The following is a 15,137-nucleotide window of genomic DNA, read 5'->3' as shown; positions in this document are numbered from 1 at the left end:
ATTGAAGGTTTGGATTTACATAGTGGCATTATGATGATTTCTGTCTCCTTATCTATCCTTTTCCTAATGGTTGCTAACATTGTTTGCTTTTTTGATTGCCACTGCACATCGAGTGGATGTTGTCAGAGAACTTTCCACACTGATTCCAAGATCTTTTTCCTGAGTGGTCCCCTTCCTTTCCTTTCCCTCCCTTTCTATTTCTTTACTTTGTATTTTCATCTTTTTTATTCTCACTTTAGTTTTGGGGAAAATATTCATTACAATAGAAATGTTTAATAGGGCGAGGAGCTGGTTGTGGATCCATTAAGGCTTGCACATGTGTATAAAATTGTATAATCCTATACAGACATACGTCTTTTAAACATTTAATCAGTCTGAGTTTTAATGCAAAATGGCTTTTATACGTAAAAATATTGTGATTTTGAAGTCTGATATCTTGGGTTCTACAAGGATTAAAAGCAAGTGCACCATGTCCCACCAGAAAGCTGGGAATCTTCCCTATCAAGTTACATAAAGCCCTCATTTCTAGCTCAGTAGAGGGGTAAGGTGTCACTTTTACCACTAGTCCTGGATTGCCTCCCCACACCCAGCCATCTGTGGTTTAGAATCATAGAAGATTAGGGGTGGAAGAGACCTCAGGAGGTCATCTAGTCCAACCCCCTGCTCAAAGCAGGACCAACCCCAACTAAATCATCCCAGCTATGACTTTGTCAAGCCAGCCCTTAAAAATCTCTAAGGATGGAGATTCCACCACCTTCCTAGGTAACCCATTCCAGTGTTTCACCCACTGCAGCTTGAGACCATTGCTCCTTGTTCTGTCATCTGCCACCACTGAGAACAGCCTTTTTGTTGCCCTCTGTTGGACTCTCTCCAATTTGTCCACATCCTTTCTGTAGCTGGGGGCCCAAAACTGGACGCAGTACTCCAGATGTGGTCTCACCAGTGAAGGAAGAAGTGGTTCGGGACTATTTAGAAAAACTGGACGTGCACAAGTCCATGGAGCCGGATGCGTTGCATCTGAGAGTGCTAAAGGAATTGGCGGATGTGATTGCAGAGCCGTTGGCCATTATCTTTGAAAACTCATGGCGATTGGGGGAGGTCCCAGATGACTGGAAAAAGGCTAATGTAGTCCCCATCTTTAAAAAAGGGAAGGAGGAGGATCCTGGGAACTACAGGCCAGTCAGCCTCACCTCAGTCCCTGGAAAAATCATGGAGCATGTCCTCAAGGAATCAATTCTGAAGTGCTTAAACGAGAGGAAAGTGATCAGGAACAGTCAGCCTGGATTCGCTAAGAGCAAGTCATGCCTGACTAATCTAATTGCCTTCTATGATGAGATAACTGGTTCTGTGGATGAAGGGAAAGCAATGGACGTGTTATTCCTCAACTTTAGCAAAGCTTTTGACACTGTCTCCCACAGTATTCTTGTCAGCAAGTTAAAGTAGTATGGGCTGGATGGATGCACTACAAAGTGGGTAGAAAGTTGGCTAGATTGTTGGGCTCAACGGGTAGTGATCAATGGCTCCATGTCTAGTTGGCAGCCGGTATCTAGCGGAGTGCCTCAAGGGTCGGTCCTGGGGCCGGTTTTGTTCAATATCTTCATTAATGATCTGGAGGATGGTGTGGATTGCACCCTCACAAGTTTGCGGATGACACTAAACTGGGAGGAGTGGTAGATACGCTGGAGAGTAGGGATAGGATACAGAGGGACCTAGAGAAATTGGAGGATTGGACCAAAAGAAATCTGATGAGGTTCAACAAGGACAAGTGCAGAGTCCTGCACTTAGAACGGAAGAATCCAATGAACCACTACAGACTAGGGACCGAATGGCTAGGCAGCAGTTCTGCAGAGAAGGACCTAGGGGTGACAGTGGACGAGAAGCTGGATATGAGTCAACAGGGTGCCCTTGTTGCCAAGAAGGCCAGTGGCATTTTGTGGTGTATAAGTAGGGGCATTGCCAGCAGATCGAGGGACGTGATCGTTCCCCTCTATTCGACACTGGTGAGGCCTCATCTGGAGTACTGTGTCCGGTTTTGGGCCCCACACTACAAGAAGGATGTGGAGAAATTGGAGAAAGTCCAGCGAAGGGCAACAAAAATGATTAGGGGTCTGGAACACATGACTTATGAGGAGAGGCTGAGGGAACTGGGATTGTTTAGTCTATGGAAGAGAAGAATGAGGGGGGATTTGATAGCTGCTTTTAACTACCTGAAAGGTGAATCCAAAGTGGATGGATCTAGACTATTCTCAGTGATAGCAGATGACAGGACAAGGAGTAATGGTCTCAAGTTGCAGTGGGGGAGGTTTAGGTTGGATATTAGGAAAAACTTTTTCACTAGGAGGGTGGTGAAACACTGGAATGCGTTACCTAAGGAGGTGGTGCAATCCCCTTCCTTTAGAAATTTTTAAGGTCAGGCTTGACAAAGCCCTGGCTGGGATGATTTAGTTGGGATTGATCCTGCTCTGGGCAGGGGGTTGGACTAGATGGCCTCCAGAGGTCCCTTCCAACTCTGTTATTCTATGAAATACAGGGGAGTAATCACTTCCTGCGATCTGCTGGCAATGCTCCTACTAATTCAGCCCAATATGCTGTTAGCCTTCTTGGCAACAAGGGCACACTGTTGACTCATATCCAGCTTCTCGTCCTCTAATCCCCAGGTCCTTTTCAGTTGAACTTCCGCTTAGCCAGTCAGTCCCCAGCCTGTAGCAGTGCATGGGATTCTTCCATCCTAAATGCAGGACTCTGCACTTGTCCTTGTTGAACCTCATCAGATTTCTTTTGGCCCAATCCTACAATTTGTCTAGATCACTCTGGACCCTATCCCTACCCTCCAGCATATCTACCTCTCCCCCCAGCTTAGTGTCGTCTGCGAACTTGCTGAGCGTACAATTCAGATCATTAATGAAGATGTTGAAGAAAACCAGCCCCAGGACCGCTTCCTGAGGCACTCCACTTGATACCAGCTGCCAACTGGACATTGAGCCATTGATTACTCTCCATTGAGCCCAATGATCTAGCCAACTTTCTGTCCACTTTATAGTCCATTTATCCAATCCATACTTCTTTAACTTGCCTTGCAGAGATGTTTTTTGCCTTGCAGATATGAACACATTGATGTAAGCACATGGTAGCTCTGTAAATTACCAAACACTATTTGGGAAGTTTTTGTTTTCTCTGATTTCTAAAATATTGTATATGTTAAAAGTACTGTAGTTTGTCTTTCAAAATATATTTATTTCAAGAACTCTTCTTAGTTTTATTGCTTTGGAAATATATATGTATATATTTGCCAGCTAATAAGAATAGTGAATAGTATTAACTTTTTCTATTTCTTTTGCAGTTCTAGAGAGTTGGTTGGATTACACAGGAGAGCTGGAACCACCAGAACCACTAGCTAGACTTCCACAACTCAAACATTGTATAAAACAGCTTATTACGGACCTAGGCAAGGTGCAACAAATTGCTCTTTGCTGCTCAACATGAGATTAGAGAGCTCTTGAAATTGCTGTTGAATATGAACGCGGAGTGTTTGACACAAACAGCTCTATATATTTAAATGAAATTAGCATGCTGATTGCATGTGATGCAGACTGACTTCAGGGATTGTGGAGAAGTATGACTGTTCTGAAAGCAGTAACAAGGTTATCCTTATCTTTTGATCTTTTGGGATTTACTAGGCAATTTTAACAATATGGAAGGGGATTTTACTCTTGTATTCAAGGGTAGGAGCAGGCTGACAAAATATACTCTTAGATTTTCATTCCTTACAACAAGTTGTTGAATGAAATAAACTTTTTGCATAATTAAACTGACTTAAAATTGTGCCACTGAAGATAAGAGTTCTAAGAGCCAAAAATGTTTAGTTGACGAAGGTTGTAAATTATGTTCTACAGAGTTTATTTAAGCGACTTGTATACCAGGTCGGGTCATGCTTTATTCCTACTGGTTTATGCACAGCACAGTATTTAATCAATAGGCAATGTTATAACAATTTTCAAGCATAGCAAATATGAATGTCCATCTTTAATTGTAAACTCTTACATGGAGGTTTTCAAGTAATACTGGCCTAAAACCCCACTTCTGTTGATTTAAATAGAGGTAGCAGGTGGTCACAGTTGCGTTGCACTTAGTTTCATAGTAAATGATTGTTTTCCATATTTATCATGTCACTATCACATGACTCTACGGTACTGGGGAAATCCATTTACATTGTGCTTCTTGTGCATTCTTGAACTTTTAAATTTGGCCGTACTGTGCCTCCTTGAACTAGTGCTACTGGTTCACCTTTGTGACAGTACACAGTGCTATGTCTAAAAGATGGGAGATGTACCAGAAGTTCCAAACTTAAGGTGTGTAGTTTTCTGCCCATTTGTTAATTTCCATTCCTGTTATATTTTGAAATGTAGACTTTTTTCAATACTCTAAACATGCACATTGTAAAGACTTATTATGAATGTGTGGTTTTGGGAATCAGTTTATTTTATGTTTGTTTAAATGAAGCCTCAAAAGCTATGCATGAGGTACTGTCCTCACAGTGAGGTATTATGTTAAATAGTATATGTTCTCAGTCTCTTTTTATACTTTGTTTTAATTTTCTAGTTTGTATTATTTTGTGAGATCAAGATGAAAATGCTGCTTAAGTTGAAGATACATTATATAGTACCTTTTGAAATGTTAGTGTATTGTATTTGGTATGTTACAAGCCTTTTACGTGCGGCTCATATCTCCATAAATAATGGTTGTGATTTTTTTTAATTCCCAAATATTGATGAGTGTAACTTCACCGTGGAAAAGGGTAAATTGTTTTTGCGTTGAGAGGGTGTCCTGAAAAAGCAGGATTTTTCTGTTATCTTGATCTTTCTTATAGTTCTATTTGTGATGGTACCACCAAAGGGTTAAAATTAAAGCACAGTTGTAATCAAAAGACCCAGAAGTGTACAAATTGTTAATTATGGATATATGAATCTGTAAAGTTTATATGCTGCAAAGAATAATGATTTACTATGTAAACTTGAAATATCCACTATCATTATAGGAATAACAATATCTACAATGAATATTTTGATCAGTTTAGTTCCTTCAGAAAATGGAATAACTAGGCTACTCAAGGTAGTAGTTAAGGCTTTTATGCCAAGACTCATTTCAGGGAATAATTTATGTCTCATCATTTTATGGCACTAGTTGGTATATAATGAATTTGACATATGTACAGCAGGAGAATAAACTTATTTTGCTGTAACACAGTTGGAATAAAGCTTACATGATCTTAAATGTCACTTTGCTTTCTAAAGGTAAAAACAAATGGTTAAATGATGTCATTCCTCTTAATGACATCTGAATTATGAGTAACACGCTGTGCAGTTCTATATCAGACAGCAGTAACCAAATGATAAGGCGGCTATCCAAACAAGGGTTTTAAACAACAGCTGTGAAGTTTTTATCAGATTACTGTTTTACCAGTAAATTATTCCCTGTTTGAAATCTGTATAACGAGCACTCAGACTGGAAAATAATTAAATACAAGTACATTCACAAATCAACTTCGTTACAGTTTAAAGCAATGGAGTAGTTAATCCCCAAGTTTGAGTTTTCTCTCCAGAAATGGAAATTTTCACTTTGCAAGTAACTGGTTTTGGAGTGTTCATGTTAAGTTTGCTTTGCCAGTTTATTTTTGCTCATGGCAAAGAAAATTCCACTTGGTAAATAGCAATACTGAAGGTTTTGTTTTCCGTTAGCAGAATGATTATACAATAGGGAACCCCTTGCTGATGAAACAGATCTGGATGACTGAAAATATTTATTTGAAATAGGTTAGTGCTTTTCACGTTCAGGAAAGGTTCTGTATTGTACTCTGCCTGAATTGTTTTGTCCCTATTTTTATAAGTTTCCACATTTGTAGCTCTCCTTATAGTTGACCAACACTATTTTGGTCTGGCAAATCACTTTTTGTTGTTTCTTTAAATCACTGGTAAGTGAATGCGACATGGAGCCTTGATAAAATGAGCAAACATTGCACTGTGGATACATAAGTATATATGTCTTTGTTTATGCACTATTAGAACTGAGGGCGTTGTATATAGAATTTTGCTTTGGAGCAATATTTGCAAAACTTGAAAACTTCTGTATCTTGGTGTTTGGAATAAATAAATAGGTTTTTGTTGGTTAAGTCTTAGTAAAGTCTATTTCTGTTTCAGTGTAACGATTATTCAAACTAGTTATACATTAAAAAGGTCATTTTCGGACTTTAGAGAGATGAGGTTGGTGAATTAATATTTTGGACCAATAATATTATTGGACCAGTTTCTGTTAGTGAGAGAGACAAGCTCTGAAGCTTACATAGAGCTCTTCTAAGTTAGATACTGTAGTTTAGCAGGAGTAATACTGACCCAACACTCACTAGATTGATCAATTCCTCAAAAATGTCATGTATAAGAATTCCCAATAAATAAACTGACCTTTTCTCTGCAGTGTAGTGCTTAAAGTGGAATATTTTATAATAAAATATTTTTTAATTTAAAACGTCACTGAAATTAACAAGATACATGTATAGGCTTAAAAAAACCCTGTATAATATTAAACCAAATATTTATAAAGCAGTTCTTTCACCACTTACCAATCAAAGCCTGACTGCAAGAATTGAAGTTTCTCTTGCATGAGTTCATAGCATCACAAATATTTCTGTCATTGTAAAGAATGCAGCAGGAGAGAAACAGAACACTGGACTTGAGCCTCAACTGATCAGGGTGGATTAATTTAAAACAGTGATTTAAATTGCCAGTTTTAATCATGATTTAAATCACTATGCAGGAAACCTTGGTTTAAATAACCAATTTTAATCTTGTTTTCCGTTTGTACTTTTTTTTACCTAAAAAGAGGTCAATTCTTATTGGCTAGTAACCATTAAAACAGAGGTGAGCAAACTACAGCCTCCGGGCACATCCGGCCCGTGGGATGGTCCTGCCTGGCCCTTGACCTCCCAGCCAGAGAGGCTAGCCCCCAGCCCCTCCCCCACAGCCTCAGCTCGCTGTGCTGCCTGCGCTCTGGGCAGTGGGGCTGTGAGCTCCTGCCAAGCAGCGCAGCTGCAAGAGTCGCTGGGTGTAGTTTATTAAATTGCTCCCTGTAGGAATGTACTACTTACGGCTGCCAGTCCTGGTGCTATGAGCGGCATGGTAAGGGGGCAGGGAGTGGGGAGGTTGGATAAAGGGCAGGGGAGCCTGGGGGGCAGTCAAGGAGCAGGGAGTGGTTGGATAGGCATGGGAGTCCTGGGGGGTCTGTCAGGGGGCAGGGGTGTGGATAGGGGGCAGGGCAGTCAGGGGATAGGGAGCGGGGGGTGGGGTGGTTAGGGGCAGCGGGTCGGGGGGGAAGTCAGGGGGCAGGGGGTGTTGGATGGGGCAGGGGTTTTTGAGGGGGCAGATAGGGGGTGTGGGCCAGGCTGTTTGGGGAGGCACAGCCTTCCCTATCCTGCCCTCCATACAGTTTCGGAATCTCGATGTAGCCCTCAAGCCAAAAAGTTTGCCCATCCAGCATTAAAACCTGTTGATTTGCAGCTATAAATACAGCCTTTACAGTACTGGGCTTATTTATTCTGCAGAAGAGAAGAGTGAGGGGGGTTTTGATAGCAGCCTTGAACTACCTGAAGGGAGGTTCCAAAGAGGATGGAGCTAGGCTGTTCTCAGTGGTGGCAGATGACAAAACAAGGAGCAATGGTCTCAAGTTGTAGTGGGGGAGGTCTAGATTGGATATTAGGAAACACTATTTCACTAGGAGGGTGGTGAAGCACTGGAATGGGTTACCTAGGGAGGTGGTGGAATCTCCATCCTTAGAGCTTTTTAAAGCCTGGCTTAACAAAGCCTTGGCTGGGATGGTTTAGTTGGGGTTGGTCCTGCTTTGAGCAGGGGGTTGGGCTAGTTGACCTCCTGAGGTCTCTTCCAACCCTAATCTTCTGTGATTCTAAATTTGGTACAATTTTGCTAAACCAGAGGTTATACTGTGTCTATATATGTTTTATTTAAGCAGCTATATATAGCTTAATACATATTTATTTCGAGTCTTAATCTTAACATTTTTATGGTTAGAAAATGGTAAATGATGCATTTTTCATTTACCAGATGAATAAATTTTTTTACTCGTGATTTCTTTCAAGCTGCATTTGGATGGAAATTGCTGCTGTTGTGCTTTTTTAATTAAATTCCATTTTTTTATTAGTGTTCTAAACCTACCTCTTAAATGTGTGGGATACTTTTTTTTTAAGTTTATCAAACATGTTTTGCATTTAAAACTGACTGGTTTAACAAACAAAAGAAGCATTATCTGCGCTTAGTGAATTGAACTGATTATCTCTGTTCATGCCCTTCAAGATTTTAGAATTGGTAGTTCTCATCTTCTTGCACCTAGTTTTTATTCCTAGATTAGAAGAGGAAAACAAGCTTACCTGCTTTTGCAATTCCCAGTTAGTTTCTTAACTTCAAATGAATTAGGCATTGAACTGAACTAGCTGAATAAATTGAAATGAAGGAAATATTCTCTCTGCACCCAAAGAGGCTAGTGTTGTCAAAAGCTGGTGTAGCATTTCAGCAAACTCTGATTCCAGCTGCTTAGCCAGTGATATCACCAGTTCATTGTAGTCTGACTTTCTTTAAAACTTCAGCAAATATGTAATATTTGGATACATGTAAAACATGCAGTATTTAATATTTTTATTTAATTTACATGTTTTAGTAGATTATAGTAGGTTTAGGCCTTGACATAGGTTGTCATAATTTCAAATTTAAGTTTAAATAGGCTTATTTTTTTTTAAAAAGTATTTAATTTACATTTTAAAATCTAATTTCAATAGGTTTTTATCCATCCCAAGAAGTCTTTCAGTTCAGTTATCAAGGGGTGGTAGGTTGGCATTGTTGTTAGCCTTCATACAGAGATATGGAGAGTGAGATGCAGTTGCCCTGGTTCTCCCTTGGCCTGGGAATGCTCCAGGAAAGAGAGAAACACCTTCCTGGCCCAACGTTCTTAAAAAGCAGCAGCTCTGCTACTGTTAACAACCCAATCATTGTGTCTGGAAGTGAGCAAGTGTGCATGTGAGCATCCTGTCCTACCCAAAGCAGGTGTCCCCTTCCCCACCCCCACTCCCAAAAGTAGGGCTTGGGGAAGAGTGTACAGAAGAGCTTCCCCTAAAGCAACACGTGAAGTGAAGCTGACTCTACACACAGTGCTGCCATATGTACCAAACCGTTTTCTGTCTCTGTAACAGAATTTTTTGGCACGCTTGTAATGAGCAAGTACATCATTTTCAGATGGAAATATAGTTTGATGGTTAACTGGGTCTAAATGAGATAAAGGAGTTAGTTGCTAAGTGTTAAATAAGTTTGGAAAGGCTGCACTGGGTGAGGAGACAGTTTATAGAATAAGATTCCAGGATTGTCACACGCTGTCACTCTGAAACCTAGAATGTCTGAGTCAATGTGAAGCCATGGAGCTGGTCTACGATGCACGGTGATCGGTGCATTGGTGGTCGATTTTAGAGGGTCTAGTGAAGAGTGAAGACTCCACCAGCTTGAGAAGGGTAAGGGGAGTTGATGGGAGAGTGACTTTTCCCTGTAGACAAGGCCATGGAAATGGCTATATGGGTGAGTGAGAGCTCATTTCATTTAGAATGTTACCAGATTCAATCATCACTGGATTTTGTAGTCCGTTACTGTCCAATTTTTAAGTTCTCGTCCATTTTCACTTTATGAATTATAGTTGTGTGACAGCATGGGCTACTGGAGGACATGTTATGCCAAGAGTTCCAGACCATTGTGATATAAGAGTTAACTCACCCAATTACCACCCTCACTCAGCAGCTAATTTGCATGCAGCAGTTCATTGGTTGTATGAGGGAAACTGCACAGATGGTGGATTACTTGATGCATCTGCCACAATTCTTCAAAACCACAACAACACAAGCAGCACACATAATTACCCCAAAGGTGCACAGCCCTTCATTGCAGCACACCCCCCTCATTTGCTACCCACACAAAACACCTGTCTCCCAGTACACACACCAACCCCAAACTAGGGTGACCAGATGTCCCATTTTTAAGCCCTCCTGCAGGTGTCCCAACTTTTTCTTAAAAACAGGGAAATTGTTCCAAATTTTCTCTTTCCCCCATCACTACTGGTGGGTCCTCCTGCTGGCCAGATCCCCACTTGCCAGCTGCCCACCAGCAGTGAGTGTGGGGGGGCCAGTGGCTGACAATGGGGGTGGGTGTACAAGGCTGGTGATGGGGCAAAGTTGCAGCAGGCATAGCCAGCGGTTCCCCCTGCTGATCCGTCAGCACAGCCCCCCGCTGCGTGCTGGCTCTCGGACAGCAGGGCCCTACCCCCTCGTCCCATTTCCGGCTGGCACTGGTTGCAAGTTGTGGCTGGTGAGTGTGGGCAGGCGCCAGGCAGCAGCCGGTTACATTTTGCTTCTGCTGCCCACCCACTGGCCCTTTATTTGCTCCCCCTTTCACTGTCTTCTCCCTGCTTTCCCCTTTGTGCCCAACTTCCCCCCTGCCTCAGCCGGGCTGGCGCCCTGGGAAAGCCCAAGACCCTCTGGCCAGGAGGAGCCGAGCCCTGCATGTGCGAAAGTCCTGAACAGTGCTGGCACAGGGAATCCTCTCTGCCCCTCAGCTAAGCTCTGGTGTGGTGGTGGGGAAGGGATTTCCAGCCTGTTCACGTCCCAAACTTGCAGACTCCACAGCAGCCGGCCGGGGGCAGGGACTTAGTTCCCTCTTTACCTCTTCTCTCCTCCTCCTCCCCCCCCCCCCCCCCCCGCCCGGGTCCTGCACCCAGGGAGCATGGGGCTGCTCTGTCCCATAGGCAATCTCCCCTGCAGTCAGGTTCCATGGGCCCTGGTGCACAATGCAGCCTTAGAGCTTAACCCCTTCCTGCCCGGGTGCTGCAGCCAGGGGATAGGAGGCAGCTGGTTTGTCAGTGGCCAGCAGCAGCCTGGAGGTGTTAGCTGCCTTTGGACACTGCGGTCAGGAAGGGACAAGCTGCTTCCAGCCATAGGGGGCGGGGAAGAGGACCTCTGCAAAGACACAGGCCAGGTCATCCCTCCCCTCTCCACACCCCCTTTCCTTCCCTCCCGCACAGTGCCAAAAGGCTGCTGCTGGCTGCATTCTGGTGTGAACCTTGGCAGAAATCTGGGGGGAGGGGAAGACGCGGTACCAGGAGAGGCAGGCCCGGGGAACCAGAATACACAACCCCAAACACACAGCCCTTGACTGCAGCACATTCCCATCATTTGCCACTCATAGAAGTCAATGCACACGTTGGCCCACCCTTATACTGACCAAGAAACCATAGTTTCGGGTCATCACTAGTGTTTTGATAAGTTTTATTGCACTCGATGCTGCACACACAATTTTTTCCTCTTTGATCAGCATTTTGCTCTCCATTCTTATGTGGCATACTTCTCCAAGCAGTTGTGGGAAAGCAGAATTCCCACAACAGGAAAGCCCTCCTGGGCCACTATGATTTTAACATGTGGTAAGCCATGGCCAAGTTCAAGGTCTCTCTTCCTGAGCCTTCTTGTAAAGAGTTCTGGCCTATTATGGAAGAGGGCACGACTGTTGCCAGGTTGTCGCAGTCACCGAGCAATGCTCTGGAACTACTCCATACAAAGCCAGTCAGGACTCTGGGGCAGCCTGCCTCCTCTCTCTGAGCATACTGTTGCCAGGGCAAGAAGTTTACACAGCTTCGACCTTCCTGAGTGTGACCTCGGAGCATTCAGCATCCCCTTCCTCACTGTGTGCTTCCCATAGCGAATCTGCCCAGACAGGGCTCCTGGGGAAGCCAGAGGATCCTACCCAACTCCACAGTCAGACGTGACTCTCAGCCATCATTTAGAACAGAAGGGTTTATTAGTTGACAGGAACACAGCGTAGAACAGAGCTTGCTATCACAGAAATCAGTGACTTTCAGCCAAGTCCATCTTGGGGAGTACTGGGCCAGGTGGCCTGGACTCCCCCTCTTCCAGCCCCCCCCACCTCCGGCAGGCTTCCAGTGACCTGACCTTAGACACCCCCGTTGCTGCTCCTCCTTGTCTTTGTCTCGCTTCCCAGGCAAAGAATCACCTGGTCATCCCTCCTGGGTCTCAGGTTACGAAGAACACCCCTCACCTGCTGTAGAGTCTCAGCCGAAGTCACATACCCCTATTCCCACCACTGAGGTATTGGTGTAGCACACAGGGAACTGAGGCATACACAGTATTCATGCAAAACAGCAAGACTCTCATACAACCTAACAAGGGAAAATCCCCGCTTCGTCACACAGGGTGATACTCCAAGTGCCGCCGGCTGTGGCGGACACCCCCGCCAGAACCACGGCCTCAGCCATCGCCATGTGCTGGGCATCCTGGCTGCTCCTCTGGCTTGTCCATGGAGGCTCAGCAGTTGATGCAAGACCTTCCCTTCAATGGGCAAGCCCTGTTTGCAGAACAGATGGACAATAAGCTCCGCGGCCTAAAGGACTCCTGCATGACCCTTAAGATGCTGGGCCTGTATGTTCCCAGCCCTGCCTGCAAGCGGTTTAAGCCACAGCAGCATCAGGGCCAGGGGAACCACCCTTGCCAGGAGCCTCCCCGTAAGAAATCCAGAGGCTTTCTAGCCAACAGCCTTCGCAGACCTCTCAGTCGAGCTCGACCCGCAATAAGCAGGTGCCAAGCACTCATTTTAAGGGTACGCCTGAGGGCGACCTACCGGACTGTTCCCAGGATCCTCCCTCCCTTATTTTGCCAGCCGTCTTTCTTCTTTCCTCCCTTTGTGGGCTTCTGTAACATCAGACCAATGAGTCCTCAGTCCAGTGGCGCAGGGTTAAACCCTTCTGTTACTTTCTACCCCTCCTTCCCACTCTCCCTCCCTGTCTCTCTTCAGGGAACCTTCTCAAGAGAGTCTCCTCGCACAGGAGGTAGAGAGGTTACTGCAGCTAGGTTCGGTGGAGGTCGTTCCTCTGGAGTACAGGAACAAGGGGTTCTATTCCTGCTACTTTTTAATCCCAAAGGCGAAGGGTGGTGTGCGGCCTATCCTGGACCTGTGAGACCTGAACAGTTTCCAAGTGAAGCTGAAGTTCTGTGTGGTCTCCCTGGCCTCCATCATCCCCTCCCCGGATCCAGGTGAATGGTATGCCGCCCTCAAACTGAAAGATGTGTACTTTCATATTGCCATCTTTAAGAGACACAGATGCTTCCTCCAGTTTACAGTAGGTCCCAACCACTGTCAGTTTGCACTCCTCCTATTTGGCCTAGCGACAGCACCATGGGTATTTACCAAGTGCATATCAGTGGTGGCTGCTTACCTCAGACATCAGGGTATCCAGTTTTACCCGTACCTCAACGACTGGCTAGTCAGGGGCAGCTCCAGGACCCAGGTCCAAAGGCATGCTGCGATGTTGTTAGCCACCTGTCATCGCCTCGGCCTGTTGGTAAACGACATAATAAATCCACATTAGTTCCAGTACAGAGGATAGAGTTCTTCAGAGCAGTGCTTGACTCGATCTGTGCCAGGGCTTTCCTGCACCTACTAGGTCACCTGGTAACGTGTACATATGTGGTGCATCACAGCAGGCTCCAGATGCGACCCCTGTAGCAATGGCTGGCAACTGTCTACTCCCAGTCCAGGGACCACATGGAAAAAGTCTTTACCATCCCCACGACTGTACTTATCTCGCTGTGATAGTGGACCAACACTGAGAAAGTTCTGGAAGGAGTCCCCTTCGACAGCACTCCTCACTCAGTTGAGTTGGTTTCGGACGCCTCGGCTGGGGGGCACAGCTCGGCACCCTCCAGAACCGAGGTATGTGGTCCCCAGAAGAAACGATGCTACACATAAACATCTAAGAGCTCAGGGCAATGCACAGAGCATGTGCGGTCTTCCTACCTCACCTGTCAGGCAAAGTGGTCAGAGTCTTGATGGACAGCACAGCCTCCATGCCCTACATCAACAGACAAGGGGGAATGCAATCCTCTGCCAAGAGGCACTCCATCTTTGGGACTTTTGCATCGACCATGGAATCGACCTAGAAGCGTGTCACCTTCCAGGTGCCAAGAACATGCTATCGGATCGCCTAAGCAGGGACTTCTTTCACCGTGAGTGGGTGCTTCACCCGGAGGTAGCTGGCATGATCTTCCAGAAGTGGGGAACTCCCCAAGTGGATCTGTTCGCCACCAGGCAGAACAGGAGATGCCACAGGTTTTGCTCCCGACAGGGTCTGGGCAAGGGTTCCCTCTCCAACGGCTTCCTCCTGCTGTGGACAGGAAGCATGATGTACACATTCCCTCCGATTCCGCTCATCAGCAAGGTCATAGTGAACATTAAGAGAGACAAGTCTCAGGTTACCATGATTGCCCCAGCGTGGTCTTGGCAGCACTGGTTTGGGACGCTTTCGAGCCTGTCAGCAATTCCTCCATGGCCCTTGCCGAACCGACTGGACCTGCTGTCACAGGATCACAGTAGACTCTTGCACCCCAACCTCGCGTCCTTCCACCTCACGGTGTGAATGTTGCCTGGCTGAACCCGGATGAATGGGCCTGTTCGGAAGAGGTCCAGAAGGTCCTCCTAGAGAGTAGAAACCCCTTGACTAGACAGACTTACCTGTCAAAATGGACGAGGTTCTCCCGCTGGGCAGCCAAACAGGGCATCTCCCTTTCGCGTTCTTTGGTGCAGTCAATCTTGGACTATCTGCTTCATTTGAGGAACCAGGGCCTGGCACACCCCTCTATCAGGGTACACGTGGTGGCCATTTCCGCCTTTCTTCCAGCCATCCGGGGCAGACAGTGTTCTCCCATGACATGGCGATCAGGTTCCTCAGAGGTTTCGAGAATCATAGAATCATAGAATATCAGGGTTGGAAGGGACCCCAGAAGGTCATCTAGTCCAACCCCCTGCTCAAAGCAGGACCAATTCCCAGTTAAATCATCCCAGCCAGGGCTTTGTCAAGCCTGACCTTAAAAACCTCTAAGGAAGGAGATTCTACCACCTCCCTAGGTAACGCATTCCAGTGTTTCACCACCCTCTTAGTGAAAAAGTTTTTCCTAATATCCAATCTAAACCTCCCCCACTGCAACTTGAGACCATTACTCCTCGTTCTGTCATCTGCTACCATTGAGAACAGTCTAG

General features: G+C 45.4%; 1 protein-coding gene across 10 annotated transcripts in view; it reads left to right on the top strand.

The window, feature by feature from the left end:
• PHF20 (PHD finger protein 20) overlaps positions 1 to 6,166 on the top strand; it is a 190,130-nt gene extending 183,964 nt beyond the window's left edge. For all 10 annotated transcript variants that reach the window (XM_073310018.1, XM_073310016.1, XM_073310010.1 and 7 more), the window contains one exon: positions 3,341 to 6,166. In XM_073310018.1, coding sequence (XP_073166119.1) covers positions 3,341 to 3,483 — 143 coding nt within the window. In that variant the 3' untranslated portion in view covers positions 3,484 to 6,166. The remainder of the gene's footprint in view (positions 1 to 3,340) is intronic.
• The last annotated feature ends 8,971 nt before the right edge of the window (positions 6,167 to 15,137 follow it).

This window comes from Lepidochelys kempii, chromosome 13, assembly GCF_965140265.1.
Source record: "Lepidochelys kempii isolate rLepKem1 chromosome 13, rLepKem1.hap2, whole genome shotgun sequence".
Lineage (NCBI taxonomy): Eukaryota > Metazoa > Chordata > Testudines > Cheloniidae > Lepidochelys > Lepidochelys kempii.
The sequence above is the reverse complement of the archived record's forward strand: the minus strand, read 5'-3'. Positions and strand labels throughout refer to the sequence as shown.